General features: G+C 38.8%; 1 protein-coding gene across 1 annotated transcript in view; it reads right to left on the reverse strand.

Annotated features, from left to right (window-relative positions):
- The window catches only part of USP18 (ubiquitin specific peptidase 18), a 50,736-nt gene extending 40,305 nt beyond the window's left edge, over positions 1-10,431 (reverse strand). The window contains exons 1-2 of the mRNA XM_015542339.2: positions 10,176-10,431; positions 9,003-9,099 (exon numbers count right to left, since the gene is read on the reverse strand). Coding sequence (XP_015397825.2) covers positions 9,003-9,099; positions 10,176-10,233 — 155 coding nt within the window. The 5' untranslated portion in view covers positions 10,234-10,431. The remainder of the gene's footprint in view (positions 1-9,002; positions 9,100-10,175) is intronic.
- Positions 10,432-15,587: the final 5,156 nt, after the last annotated feature.

Consider the following 15,587-nt stretch of genomic DNA (forward strand, 5'->3'; position numbering starts at 1 on the left):
AGAAATAAGAAAGATCAGAGCAGAAATAAACAAGATAGAATCTAAAAAACTGTAGAGCAGATCAATGAAACCAAGAGTTGGTTTTTGAAAAAATAAACAAAAAAGATAAACCTCTAGCCAGCCTTCTCAAAAAGAAAAGGGAGAGGACCCAAATAAATAAAGCCATGAATGAAAATAGAATTATTACAACCAATCCCTCAGAAATACAAGCAATTATCAGGGAATACTATGAAAAATTATATGCCAACAAACTGGACAAACCTGGAAGAAATGGACAAATTCCTAAACACCCACACACTTCCAAAACTCAAACGCGAAGAAATACAAAATTTGAACAGACCTATAACCAGCGAAGAAATTGAATCAGTTATCAAAAATCTCCCAACAAATAAGAGTCCAGGACCAGATGGCTTCCCTGGGGAATTCTACCAGACATTTAAAGCAGAGATAATACCTATCCTTCTCAAGCTGTTCCAAGAAATAGAAAGGGAAGGAAAACTTCCAGACTCATTCTGTGAAGCCAGCATTACTTTGATTCCCAAACCAGACAGAGACCCACTAAAAAAAGAGAACTACAGGCCAATATCCCTGACGAATATGGATGTAAAAATTCTCAATAAGACACTAGCAAATCGAATTCAACAGCATATAAAAAGAATTATTCACCATGATCAAGTGGGATTCATTCCTGGGATGCAGGGCTGGTTCAACATTCGCAAATCAATCAATGTGATACATCACATTAATAAAAGAAGAGAAAAGACCCATATGATCCTGCCAATTGATGCAGAAAAAGCATTTGACAAAATTCAGCATCATTTCTTAATAAAAACCCTCGAGAAAGGCGGGATAGAAGGAACATACTTAAACATCATAAAAGCCATTTATGAAAAGCCCACAGCTAATATCATCCTCAATGGGGAAAAACTGACAGCTTTACCCCTGAGATCAGGAACATGACAGGGATGTCCACTCTCACCGCTGTTGTTTAACATAGTGTTGGAAGATCTAGCATCAGCAATCAGACAACAAAAGGAAATCAAAGGCATCAAAATTGGCAAAGATTCAGTCAAGCTTTCACTTTTTGCAGATGACACGATATTATACATGGAAAACCCGATAGACTCCACCAAAATTCTGCTAGTACTGATACATGAATTCGGCAAAGTTGCAGGATACAAAATCAATGTACAGAAATCAGTTGCATTCTTATACACTAATAATGAAGCAACAGAAAGACAAATAAAGAAACTGATCCCACTCACAATTGCACCAAGAAGCATAAAATCCCTAGGAATAAACCTAACCAAAGATGTAACAGATCTGTATGCTGAAAACTATAGAAAGCTTATGAAGGTAATTGAAGAAGATAAAAAGAAACAGAAAAACATTCCATGCTCATGGGTTAGAAGAATAAATATTGTTAAAATGTCAATACTACCCAAAGCTATCTACACATTCAATGCAATCCCAATCAAAATTGCACCAGCAATCTTCTCGAAGCTAGAATAAGCAATCCTAAAATTCATAAGTAACCACAAAAGGCCCTGAATAGCCAAAGTAATTTTGAAGAAGACCAAAGCAGGAGGCATCACAATCCCAGACTTTAGCCTCTACTACAAAGCTGTAATCATCAAGACAGCATGGTATTGGCACAAAATCAGACACATAGACCAATGGAATAGAATAGAAACCCCAGAACTAGACCCATAAAAGTATGGTCAACTAATCTTTGACAAAGCAGGGAAGAATATCCAATGGAAAAAAGACAGTCTCTTTAACAAATGGTGCTGGGAGAACTGGACAGCAACATGCAGAAGGATGAAACTAGACCACTTTCTTACACCATTCACAAAAATAAACTCAAAATGGATAAAGGACCTGAATGTGAGACAGGAAACCATCAAAACCCTAGAGGAGAAAGCAGGAAAAAACCTCTGACCTCTGCTGCAGCAATTTCTTACTTGACACATCCCCAAAGGCAAGGGAATTAAAAGCAAAAATGAACTATTGGCACCTCATGAAGATAAAAAGCTCCTGCACAGCAAAGGAAACAACCAACAAAACTAAAAGGCAACCAACGGAATGGGAAAAGATATTTGCAAATGACATATGGGACAAAGGCCTAGTATCCAAAATCTATAAAGAACACACCAAACTCCACACCCCCAAAAAAAATAATCCAGCGAAGAAATGGGCAGAAAACATGAATAGACACTTCTCCTAAGAAGACATCCGGATGGCCAACAGGCACATGAAAAGATGCTCAACGTCGCTCCTAATCAGGGAAATACAAATCAAAACCACACTCAGATATCACCTCATCGCAGTCAGAGTGGCCAAAATGAACAAATCAGGAGACTATAGATGCTGGAGAGGATGTGGAGAAACGGGAACCCTTTTGCACTGTTGGTGGGAATGCAAACTGGTGCAGCCACTCTGGAAAACAGTGTGGAGGTTCCTCAAAAAATTAAAAATTGACCTACCCTATGACCCAGCAGTAGCACTGCTAGGAATTTACCCAAGGGATACAGGGGTACTGATGCATAGGGGCACTTGTACCCCAATGTTTATAGCAGCAGTCTCAACAATAGCCAAATTGTGGAAAGAGCCTAAATGTCCATCAACTGATGAATGGATAAAGAAATTGTGGTTTGTATACACAATGGAATACTATGTGGCAATGAGAAAGAATGAAATCTGGCCCTTTGTAGCAACGCGGATGGAACTAGAAAGTGTGATGCTAAGTGAAATAAGCCATACAGAGAAAGACAGATACCATATGTTTTCACTCTTATGTGGATCCTGAGAAACCTAACAGAAACCCATGGGGAAGGGGAAGGAAAAAAAAAAAGAAGTTAGAGTGGGAGAGAGCCAAAGCTTAAGACACTCTTAAAAACTGAGAACAAACTGAGGGTTGATGGGGGGTGGGAGCGAGGGGTGGGGAGGTGATGGGTATTGAAGAGGGTATCTTTTGGGATGAGCACTGGGTGTTGTATGGAAACCAATTTGACAATAAATATCATATACTAATAAATAAATAAATAGCACCTAGGGCACACAATGGGGTGATTATTCACTCTTCTCAGAGAGCATCTCCGAGAGGCAGCATTCACAGGGACACTTCTCTGGGAGTAAAAGGACCAGCTTGTGCCATTTCCCTCCCCCACTCCTCAGCAGAAATACAGAACCACCTATGGGGGGGCAGCACAGCACCAACACTAGCTGCCTAACTTGCATACACCATGCCCCACACCCCCAATCTCCAGTAACACAACTCTTTTCAGTCATTCTTGCCTCAGTCCCAATGTGGTGGGCCCCTCCTCCAGAAGACCAGCACAAACTTCTGCCCACACCACACCTCTTGACCAGAGAGTCCTGCAGGACCTCAGTTCCAGTGCAGTTGGTGACAGGCCTCACTTCACAAGCAGACCAGAGCATAACTAGCTAAAACTCAACATTCAGGGAATAACATTGCCCATAGCAGGCAAGGAGAGTCTTTTTAGACAACTGGCCTGAAAGACAGAGCAGCTGAAACACAACAGCAGGTGGCATGCAGCATACACTAGAGACACTCCCTGAAGTGGCAGGCCCTGGTCACTACATGACGTCTCTTCATTAGGACATTACTTTCAGGAAGAGGAGACACAACTGGCTTTTCTATCACAGAGAAGTAGGCAGAGATTTAGACACAATTGGAAGACAGAGGAATTTATCCCAAATGAAAGAACAAGATAAGGCCACAGCCAGAGACCTAAGTGAAACAGATATAAGTAACATGCCTGAGGGAGAATTTAAAGCAATAATCATAAGGATATTCACTAGGTTTGAGAAAAAAATGACAGACATCAGTGAGACCCTTATTACAGAGATAAAAGAGTTAAAAAAGAATCAATCAGAGATGAAGAGTGCAATAAATGAAATTAGAAACATGTCTGATGCAACGAACAGCAGGCTGCAAGAAACAGAGAAACAATTAATGACCTAGATGACAAAGTAAAGGAAAGCAATGAAACTGAACAAAAGCAAAATTATGCAACATGAGAATAGATATAGAACTCGAAGACTCCATCAAATGTAATACCATTTTATTATAGGAGTCCCAGAAGAAGAGAGAGAAAGGGTGACAGAACATGTATGTGAAAAATAGCTAAAAACTTCCCTAATCTGGGGAAGGAAGCAGACATCCATATCCAGGAGGCACAGAGAACTCCCAACAAAATAAACAAAAGGGGGCCAATACCAAGACATACTAGAATTAAATTTGCAAAATATGATTAAAAAGAAAAACCTTGAAAACAGCAAGACCAAAGAGGTCATTAACTTACAAGGGGAAACTCATGAGATTTTTCAACATAAACTTGGCAAGCCAGAAGGGAGGGGCATGATATATTCAAAGTGCTGAATGGGAAATATCTGCAGTCAAGAATACTCTATCCAGCAAGGCTACCATTCAGAATATAAGGAGAGATAAAGAGTTTCCCCAACAAACAAAAACTAAAGTAGTTTGTGACCGCTAAACCAGCCCTGCAAGAAATATTAAAGACAATTCTTTGAGTAGAAAGAAGAGGCCAAAGTGACAAAGACAAGATCAGAGAAAATCTTCCAGAAACAATGACAAAACAAGTCATAAAATGGCAATAAATACCTATCAATAATTACTTTGAATGTAAATGGACTAAATGTCCCAATCAAAAGACCTAAGATATTAGAATAGATTAAAAAACAACAACAACAAGACCAATCTATAAGCTACCTACAAGAGACTCATTTTAGACCTAAAGACACCTACAGATTGAAAGTGAGGGGGTGGAGAAACATTTATCATGCAAATAAATGTCAAAAGAAAGCTGGAGTGGCAATACCTGTATCAGATAAACTGAGTTATAAAACAAAGACTGTAACAAAAGGCAAATGGGGGTGGGGGGTGGCTGGGTGGCTCAGTAGGTTAAATGTCCAACTCTTGATTTCAGCTCAGGTCATGATCTCATGGTTCATGAGATGGAGCCCTGTTCAGGCTCTGCACTGACAGCAAGGAGCCTGCTTGGGATTCTCTCTTTTTCTCTCTCTCTGTCCTCCCCCCAGACCAATAACCTGCAAAGAAATTGAATAAATAATCAAAAAACTCCCAAGAAACAAAAATCTAGAATCAGATGGCTTCATAAGTGAATTCTACGAAACATTTAAAGAAGAGTTAATACCTATTCTTCTCAAACAGTCCCAGAAAATAGAAAAAGAAGGAAAACTTCCAAATTCATTCTATGAGGCCAGCACTACTGTGACACTAAAAACACCACTAAAAAAAGCAAACTACAGGCTATTAACCCTGATGAACATGGATACAAATAAAATAAATACTAGCAAACTGAATCCAAACCTCAATAAAATACTAGCAAATGAAATCCAACAATACATTAAAAGAATTATTCACTGTGAACAAGTGGGATTTATGCTTGGGTGGCAAGGGTGATTCAATATTTACAAATCAATCATTGTGATAAATAACGCTAACAAAAGAAAGGATAAGAACCATATGATCCTCTCAATAGATGCAGAAAAAGCATTTGACAAAGTACAACATCCATTCATGATAAAAACCCTCAACAAAGTAGGGATAGAGGGAGCATACTTCAGCATAATAAAGGTCATATATGAAAACCTCACAGCTAGCATCATCCTCAGTGAGGAAAAGCTCTCAGTCAGGAAGAAGGTCAGGAACAACAGGGATGTCCACTCTCACCACTGTTATTCAATGTAGTACTGGAAGTCCTAGCCATAGCAATCAGACAACACAAAGAAATAAAAGGCATCCAAAGTGGCATGGGAGAATTCAAACGTTCACCATTTGCAGATGATATGACACTCTACATAGAAAACCCTGAAGATTCCACACAAAAAAAAAAATGCTAGAACTGATACACGAATTCAGTAAAGTCACAGGATATAAAATCAACATACAGAAATCTTTTACATTTCTATACACCAATAATAAAGCAGAAGAAAGAGAAACAGGGGTGCTTGTGTGGCTCAGTTGGTTAAGTGTCTGAATCTTGGTTTCAGCTCAGGTCTTGATCTCGTGATTTTGTGAGTTCAAGTTCTACATCAGGCTCTGTGCTGATAGCATGGAGCCTGCTTGGGATTTTCTCTCTCTCTCTCTCTCTCTCTCTCTCTCTCTCTCTCTCTCTCTCCCCCCTTCCCCCACTCACACTGTCTCTGTCTCTCTCAAAATAAATAAATAAACTTAAAAAAAAACTAAAGAGAAATGAAGGACTCAATCTCATTTACAATTGCACCTAGATTCCTAGATACCTAGGAATAAACCTAGGCACCAAAGAGGTGCAAGACCTATACTCTGTACTCTGAAAACTATACAACACTGGCAAAAGAAATTGAAAAGAACACAAAGAAATGGAAAAAACGTTCCATGTTCATGGATTGGAAGAACAAATATTGTGAAAATGTCTACACTACCCAATGCAATATACACATTTAATGCAATCCCTATCAAAATACCAACAGCATTTTTCACAGAGCCAGAACAAACAACCCTAAAATTTGTATGTAACCACAAAAAGACTCTGAATATCCAAAGCAACCCTGGAAAACTCTTGGAGTTTTCCCTGGAAAAGAAAAGCAATGCTGGAGGCATCACAATTCTGGACTTCAACTTATATTACAAAGCTGTAGTGGTCAAGACAATAGGGTAATAGCACAAAAATGGACACATAGATCAGTGGAACAGAGTAGAAAACCCAAAAATAAACCCACAACTCTATGGTTAATTAATCTTTGACAAAGCAGGAAAGACTATCCAATGGAAAAAAGACAATCTCTTCAACAAATGCTGTTGGGAAAACTGGACACCAACATGTGGAAGAATGAAACTGGACCACTTTCTTACACCACACACAAAAATAAATTCAAAGTGGTAAAAATGTAAACGTGAGACCTGAAGCCATTAAAATCCTAGGGGATAACACAAGCAGTAATCTCTTTCACATCAGCCATAGCAACTTCATACTATAGGTCTACTTGAGTCAAAGGAAATAAAAGCAAAAATAAACTGTTGGGACTTCATCAAAATAAAAAGCTTCCACACAGTGAAGGAAACAATCAACAAAACTAAAAGGCATTCTATGAAATGGGAAAAGATATTTGCAAATGACATATCTAATAAAGGGTTAGAATCCAAAACCTATAAAGAACTTATAAAATTCAACATCCAAAAAACAAATAATCCAATTTAAAAACGGGCAGAAGACATGAATTGACATTTTTCCAAAGAAGACATCCATATGGCCAACAGACACATGAAAAAATGCTCAATATCACTCATAACCAGGGAAATATAAATCAAAACTATGAGATATCACTTCACACCTATCAGAATGGCTAAAATCAACAACAACAACAACACAACAGGTGTTGGCAAGGATGTGGAGAAAGAGGAGCCCTCCTGCACTATTGGTGGAAATGCAAACTGACACAGTTACTGTGGAAATCAGTGGAGGTTCCTCAAAAGAGGGGCGCCTGGGTGGCTCAGTCAGTTGAGTGTCTGACTTTGGCTCAGGTCATGATCTCACAGTCTGTGGGTTTGAGCCCCACGTCGGGCTCTGTGCTAACAGCTCAGAGCCTGGAGCCTGCTTCGGATTCTGTGTCGCCCTCTCTCGCTGCCCCTCCCCCGCTCATGCCCTGTCTCTCTCTCTCTCTCTCTCTCTCTCTCTCTCTCTCTCTCTCTCTGTCAAAAATAAACATTAAAAAAAAAAAGTTAAAAAAGAACTTCCAGCTATTGCACTACTAGGTATTTACCCAAAAGATACAAAAATACTAATTCAAAGGGATATATACACCCCAATATTTATAGCAATATTAACTACAATAGCCAAACTATGGAAACACCCCCCTGGTGTCTGACTGATGAATGGATAAAGAAGATATGGTATACATACAGGATGGAATATCACTCAGCCATAAAAAATAATTAAATCTTCCCATTTGCAACACGGAGCTACAGAGTATTATGCTACGTGAAAATAAGTCAAAGACAAATACCATATGATTTCACTCATATGTGGTATTTAAGAAACAAAACAAACAATCATAGGGGAAAAAAGAGAGGGGAAACTAAGAAACAGACTCTTAACTACATAGAACAAACTGATGGTTACTAGATGGGAGGTGGGGACCGGGGAATGGGTGAAACAAGTGAGGGGATTAAGGAGTGTATTTGTGATAAGCACAGGGTGTTGTATGGAAGTGTTGAATCACTATATTGTATACCTAAAACTAATATTACACTGTATGTTAACTAACTAGAATTTAAACTTTAAAAAAAGAGTCTAGGGACAAGAGAAAACCTTATTAAAAAACTAATTACAGGGGGCCTGGGGTGGCTCAGTCGTTAAGTGTCTAACTCTTGATTTTGGCGCAGGTCATGATGTCACAGTTCGTGAGTCTGAGCCCTGCATTTGGCTCCACGCTGCTTGGGATTCTCTCTCTCACCCTCTCTCTCTCTGCCCCTACCCTGCTCACGCTCTCTGTCAAAATTAATTAGTAAATAAACATCTTTTAAAATAATGTGTGATAAAGTACATACATATGTAAATATATATACACATATATATACACTTTGTGTGTGTTCATGTTCTGTTTGAGAGGGCTCAATGGAGAGACTCAAGGACCTATTCATTGATTTACTCCTCTGAATTTGGTCTAGTCCCAACACTGTTTTAACCAAATCAGTGGCTGTCAATCCTGGCTGCACTTTACAATCACCTGGGGAGTCTAATGCCTAAGCCCCACCCCAGACCATCTGAAACCAAGTATCTGGTGGTGGGAACAGGCATTTATATTTCTTTTTAAACATCTTAGGTGATTATAGTGTGTATTCTAGAATGTGCAGAACAAGTTCTTTTCTCTGGCAACTTTCAAAAGAAGACTTAAAGTCACTGTGAAAAATTGAGTATTTGAAAATGTAAAATACACATGTTTATCAGCCTTACCTCTTCAATATCCTGGTGAAGCCCACATTCATAATTAATATCTGAATAAGGGAGTTAAGACAGCAGGTCTGTCCAATGTTGTGTAAACCAACCGGGCCTATATAAGAAAGAGGGAAAAAAATACTGAGGACAAGGGCAAGCTATGGGATTTAACAAAAATCAAATGTTTTTCTAAGATCTAAGGACATAAAATCCTGAAAAATACTCTCAGAGGTACAAATATTTCACTAAGGAGCATCCAAACAAATTGGAGAGGAGAGATAAAGCATTGGACTCTGAAAAGCGAAACAGGAGTAAAACTCTTAATAGGAAAAGAGAGCTGTCACAAGAAAGAGTATTACTCAATGTCAAATGAGTAGTACAAGCAATTGTTATAAGAGCAAAGGCAAAGAAAGAAACATTATAGGAAGCATAACTGGAAGCATTATGAGTTCCTCCCACTCAAGTTGTTCCTTACAGAGTCAGAATGGGCACCTATGGAGCTCAGAGATAAGAGTAATTTCTTAGCTAGTCTATTTCAGACTCCACTGGAAAGTCCCCTGCTCAGTCCCTACCATGTGGTTGAAGGAGATCAGAAAAAAAAAATCTCTGGGGGAGATTCACTAATCTAGGCTGATCTCCAGAGGCTGGAAGCCAAAAGGAACTTAAAAAGATAAGAAAAACAAAAAACAGCACTTTCCTAACAACCTACCAACCTCTCTTATCCCAACCCATCTTGGGCTCAGCAGACTACACAGGTGAGTAATTTAAGAGGGAGGGAATACCACTAATCTCAGCATTCCTGGGGAAAGGGTTTTTGTGTATATGAGATAGGGCATTAAGAAAAAAATCCAGGGACAGCAAGTAATCACAGATTTCAGCTCCTGAATTGGCAGGAGCACCTTGCCTCAAGACAGGCTAGCACATAGGTGTAACGGCAAAGGCAGGAACTAATGCTGACTGCTACTATATGCTAAGCATTAGTTTGAAGCAGTTTCCACAGATTATCTCATTTACCCCTCCCAACAACTCATGCACTCAGTACTATGATTATTCCTATTTTACAGATGCAGAAATGAAGGCACAAGAAATCAGGAGTCATTAAACACAAAGCTTTACTGCTTCAGGGTACAGTAGATAAGCAAAGCATTTCTATGCAGTGAAAAAGAGAAAAAATATGAGAGATCTAATGACCATGAGGGCAGTCCAAGGCACTGAGGCGCTCCCTTAGCTCTTCCTTCTTCCTCTTCATATTGTTTTCTTCCTTCTTCTCAACGAGTTCTGCTGAGAAATGCTGAGACTCAGCCAGGATGCACTGGCAAATTTCCTCAGGAACCCCAACACCTGACCCTTTACTGATCACTCCAAAATTCCCAGGCCATGAGCTGTCTGGCCTGTCTTCAGGACTGCACACTTCCAGGAAGAGCTCTTATGAGTCAGCTTTGGTGGGAGCTCTGTGAAAACACACCATAGATAGGTAAGAGAAGAGGGAAAGCATATTCATGTGATCAGTTCTGATTCCAAACAGCCAAGTCTTAGAGGGAAAGAAACGTTTGGCTTATAAAGTTCTAGGGCTAGCAATGACAGCTAGGCTAGACACTCCTTGCCTTTGTCCCCCACATTTCCATTTTTTCTTCTTCAGACCAGACTGCCATATACTCTTTCCCCCAGGTTCTCTATTCTGGAAAAGAGCACAACGTTCACCAAGGGGGTCCAGACCAGAAACCTAGGTGTCTCCTTGCTCCTCACCACCAGCCCAAACAATCATTGAGGACTGTCAATTCTACCACCTGAAGGCTGCTCATAAGGACTCTCCTTGCTATACATACCCTTGACTTCCTGGGAAGCCTGTCCTGGCTCCTCCAACAGGCCTACATGCTGTCTAGGTGTCCATGCACTTTGTACTCAGAGCTATTCAAATAATTGGTTCATTATGTTCTATTGTGGGGAATAGCTATCTCTCCACTTGTACTCTACAGTGGTGCACCACTCAGACTCCTCCTACAGGAGAGACACCATTTCTCAGGCTGAGGGGAGCACTGGTTGACAGCTCCCCAATGAGTCCCTGTCCATTAATTTACTGAAAGAAGAAATTTATCCCTATCCAATGACTGGACAATAGGGAGTATATATAAAAGCCTTACCACCTTGCCTCATGGTGAAATAGCTCTGAAGAGTCATCTAGCCCCAGAGCTCCCCTTAAGATCAACTGAGTTCTCTGTTGCAACTCTTTGGCAGCTCAACTCCTCCCTCACCTTTCCCAGGTGTTGTTCCCAATGATACTCCCCAGTAAACCTCCCACATGCACATCTCAGAGTTTCAGCATCTGACCTGAGACCCTAAACTGTGAGCATCTGGAAGTCAGGGAGTGTGTACTTTTAACTGATTCCCTTTCACTTTGCACAGAACACAGCGGGCATTCAATAAATAACCACTGAACAAATGAATGAATTAACAAATGGGGACTTGCAGGGAACAAAAGAAATGTTTTCAAATAGCTAAAAAGCTATCATGTGGAAGAGACATAATTAGATTTAATTAGATTTCTTGTCTTTGGGGCATGGGGGTGGAAGAGATCAAAATACCTAATGTGTGAAAACTACAAAGAAATAGACTTCACTTCAAAATAAATAAGAACTTTCTCACAGCCAGCAAGCCAACTCCAGAAGCAGTAATTTGTTCCTCATATAGATATTTAAGCAGAGGCTGGGCTAGCCCTTGAAAGAAATAGAGTGTAGAAAGGAATTGAACAGTAGGTGGAGGGTGAGATCTCTTGTTTCCTTCCAAATATGAAGCCTTTGATTCTTTCTAAATATTCACATTAATTCACATTAATTCACATTAATTTGACTGTGTCCCACTGAATTATGTGTTCTGGAGAATTAACATGGCAGATGGAATAAGAAATCACTGCTGTTTCTGGAGAAAAGAAAAACCCTTATACATACACAAATACCCACTAAGGAATATATATATATATATATATATATATATATATATATATATATATGTATATGTATGTGTATATATATATATATATATATATAATAATTTTAATACTGTTATTTTTCAAATAATGCTAACTTATGACAAATATTTATAAAATGCAGAAACGTAAAACAAAGAAAATATAAATCACTCATAATCCCAGGACCTAGGGATAACCACTACCTGGTATGTATCAATTTTTTCCCATATATTTTTGATATGGTTGATATTTTACATTTTTCTCATTTCACATCATAACAATAATTTTCCCAAGCTCTTTATAAATACTTTTATCAAAGCTTATTTATTTATTTATTTATTTATTTATTTATTTATTTATTTTTGAGTGAGAGAGAGAGAGAGAGAGAGAGCATTGGAGGGGCAGAGAGAGACAGAGAGACAGAATCCTAAGCAGGCTCTGCACTGTCAGCACAGAGCTCGATGCGGAGCTTGAACTCACGAACCATGAGATCATCACCTGAGCTGAAATCAAGAGTTGAATGTTTAACCAACTGAGCCACCCACGCACCCCTCTTTATAAATACTTTTTGATGACTAATATAGCAATAAAACATTGCTAAGTATTCTGGTTGTTTTTTGTTTCAATTTTTTACAACTATAACAAATACTACACTGAACATTTTAAGGCAAAAACTTCTTCTCTACCTTTTCGATGTTTCTCATGCAAGCTAAAGGTCCAGGGACACAATAAAACTCAGCTATAAATGAGATTACATTAACCACAGAACCCAAATTCCCCCTAGTCTTTTACTTTCTCCTGACAACACAGACATCAGCCACCTATAAATGTTCCCCAAGCATATTTTGGAATCTCAAGAAGAGTCTCTCATATGTTTTAGAATAAGATGACAACCACTGTACCCTGCCTCTACCCACCCCAGAGTATCCACCAAGTATCTGCAGGACACTGCTGGATGAAACAATCAAGGTTTCCTCCTATCTCCAAGTTGGGGTAAGTGAGGCATGGCCAGCTCCTCCCACTGCCTTGTGCCCTTCGATTTCATCAAGTTCCTTCTGCAAGGATTTCAACTTCTGCCTGCAGCTGCTCTCTGCCCAGGTTTCTCAATCCTGTGCCCAGGTCTAAGCTGGGGAGCATAGACTACACTGTCTTCTCTATGTCTCCCTGCTCTCCACTCAGGGGCATATATGCAAGATTTCCTCAGTTGTTCCCTTGTCCCCAAGCAAATAAATCTGTGGCCCTCTAAGTTATCTGACCATCAGCAACAACCAGACATAAAATCAAGGTTTAGGACAGACTCTTAAACAAGGTCAAAGTGTACAAAGTTTAAGGTTCTTAATATATGTTGCTAAATGCCTTGCACCAGTTTATACTCTGACCAGCAGGCTATGAGCGATCCATCAGAACTCAATGGCTAAATGAAATAACCTAAGTTCATTTACACTCACAAGGACATATTTTCATGGAAAAAAAGCAAGTTAGGAATTGGGTTTATTAAAGAAAAAAGGGTATGGTTTGAAATAAGGGGCATCTTGAGGCAAGGCAGGTAACGTGCAAAAAAAATCAGTGGTTTTAGAGGAGGAGAATGTGAAGAAAAGTGTACAAAGGATTATATAAGCAGATTTGCATAGGTGCGTCCAAACCAGGACTGGAATAAAGTGTAAAAGTTCCAACATTTTAATTTTTCGAAAAAGTAACTAGTCACTAGTAGTCAGGGAAATGCAAATCATGACCGCATTTGACTATTCAATTGGCAACAATTAAGAATTCTGATGGAACCAAATGTTAGAAGGAACATAGATAAATAGGATTGTTTATACACTACCAGGGGAGGAGTGTAAAATGGTATAATCACTTGAGAAAACAATTTATACACTACCAGGGGAGGAGTGTAAAATGGTATAATTAATCACTTGAGAAAACAATTTGGCATCATCTTATAAAGTTAAACATTCACTTAACCTCAACCCAAAAATTCCAAAAGAAATTCTTACATGTCCCTGGAGATGTATACAAGAATGTTCACAGCAGCACTGTTTACAACAGCAAAAACATGGGGAAAAAATCCAAGCACTCAACCCAATGGACAGAAGAATGGGTGCATAAGCTGTAATCAATGTATACAATGAAATAATATTCATCAGTTGTATATGAACAAACTATAGCATGTCACAATATGGTGACTCTTAGAAACATAATGTTGAGTCAAAATATATTCAAACTCAAGGAAAATGGAACATTGTGTTGCTTAGGCATCAATATATATGTGTGTAATAAAGCTTTTAGATATCTATATATGTGTGTAATGAAAACCACAAGGATCAGGTGATGACCTCTGATTCAGAGACAGAGGGATGAGACAAGTGGAGAGCATGTTATTGTGTTATTGTACTATAGTAATAGTCTAGTTTGGGGATGAAGGGGTTTCATAAGTGTTTTATTATTAATTAGTTAAATAATTAATTGGAACTTGGAGTCAAGGCTAATGGTCGGAGGAAAACATGGTCTAACATAGGCCTAAAAAAATTTATTCTCAGGGTGCCTGGTTGGCTCAGTCGGTGTAGCATCCAACTTCGGCTCAGGTGGTATAATCTTGCCACCACAACAGCCTTTGAGCTGATAGCACGGAGCCTGCTTCAGATTCTGTGTCTCCCTCTCTCTCTCTGCTCCTCCCCAGCTAGTGCCCTCTCTCTCTCTTTCTCTCTCTCTCTCTCTCTCAAAATTAACTAAACATTTTAAAAGATTTTTAATTCATTCTCTCTGCACAGAGCTCATGGCACAGCTCAAGGAGGTAAGGCAGAACACAACTGATGACAAATCTGAACTGCTGACAAATCACTCTGTGGATTTTCCCCAACAACACTCAGTTTTAACTGACTGTGATGAGGAGTCTTTAAAGGCAGAAGTGCTGCCACAAAGCTCTGTCTTCTCTTCTAGTGGAAAAAAATTAAGAAGTCAAACTAAGTTTGGGCATGCAAGCACTGTCCCCAAATATAGGAAGAATATCCAAATAGAAATGAGCTGAAGAAAGTCTGCCAAGCAGTGTACCAAATAAATAAAAATGAGCACACATTAAACAACAAATAATAAAAGACATAATGTAAAAATCCTAAATTTAGCATATGGAAAGATCATTCCTATTTATTCCTATTTTTTTTATGAAAGTGGCACTGTATCCAGAAGAATTCTAAACATTATATGAAGACTTAAATTTTTCAGATGAAGTAGAAAAGCCCCAAAGTGTGGCTTCAATGTCATTATTCAACCAAGATCTGCTCTTTGGCTTAAACTCTGGCCTCAGCCTTTGAAAGTCCAATTAATAAAACACCCACTTTGGTGGCATTTCTGGTGCCCTTGGACTTGTGCATGATCAAGTGATTACTTTGGTAACCACCATATGTAATCGGTGTAACAAAAAAGGAGGTCATTTTAATTAGCTGTTAATATCTGAATATGCAGTTGCAAATACTACATGCATAATTGAGGGTGGAAAATCATATACTTTATATGTTTATAGGTCACCTGCAAAGGTAAGATGCTGAAATAATGGGTGGTTTAGGCCATTACCTTTATGTATAAAACTAGTATTTTAAAATCTTAAAAAAGGAAAAGAAATTGAAAATTAATACATATATTAA

This window comes from Panthera tigris, chromosome B4, assembly GCF_018350195.1.
Source record: "Panthera tigris isolate Pti1 chromosome B4, P.tigris_Pti1_mat1.1, whole genome shotgun sequence".
NCBI classification, from domain to species: domain Eukaryota; kingdom Metazoa; phylum Chordata; class Mammalia; order Carnivora; family Felidae; genus Panthera; species Panthera tigris.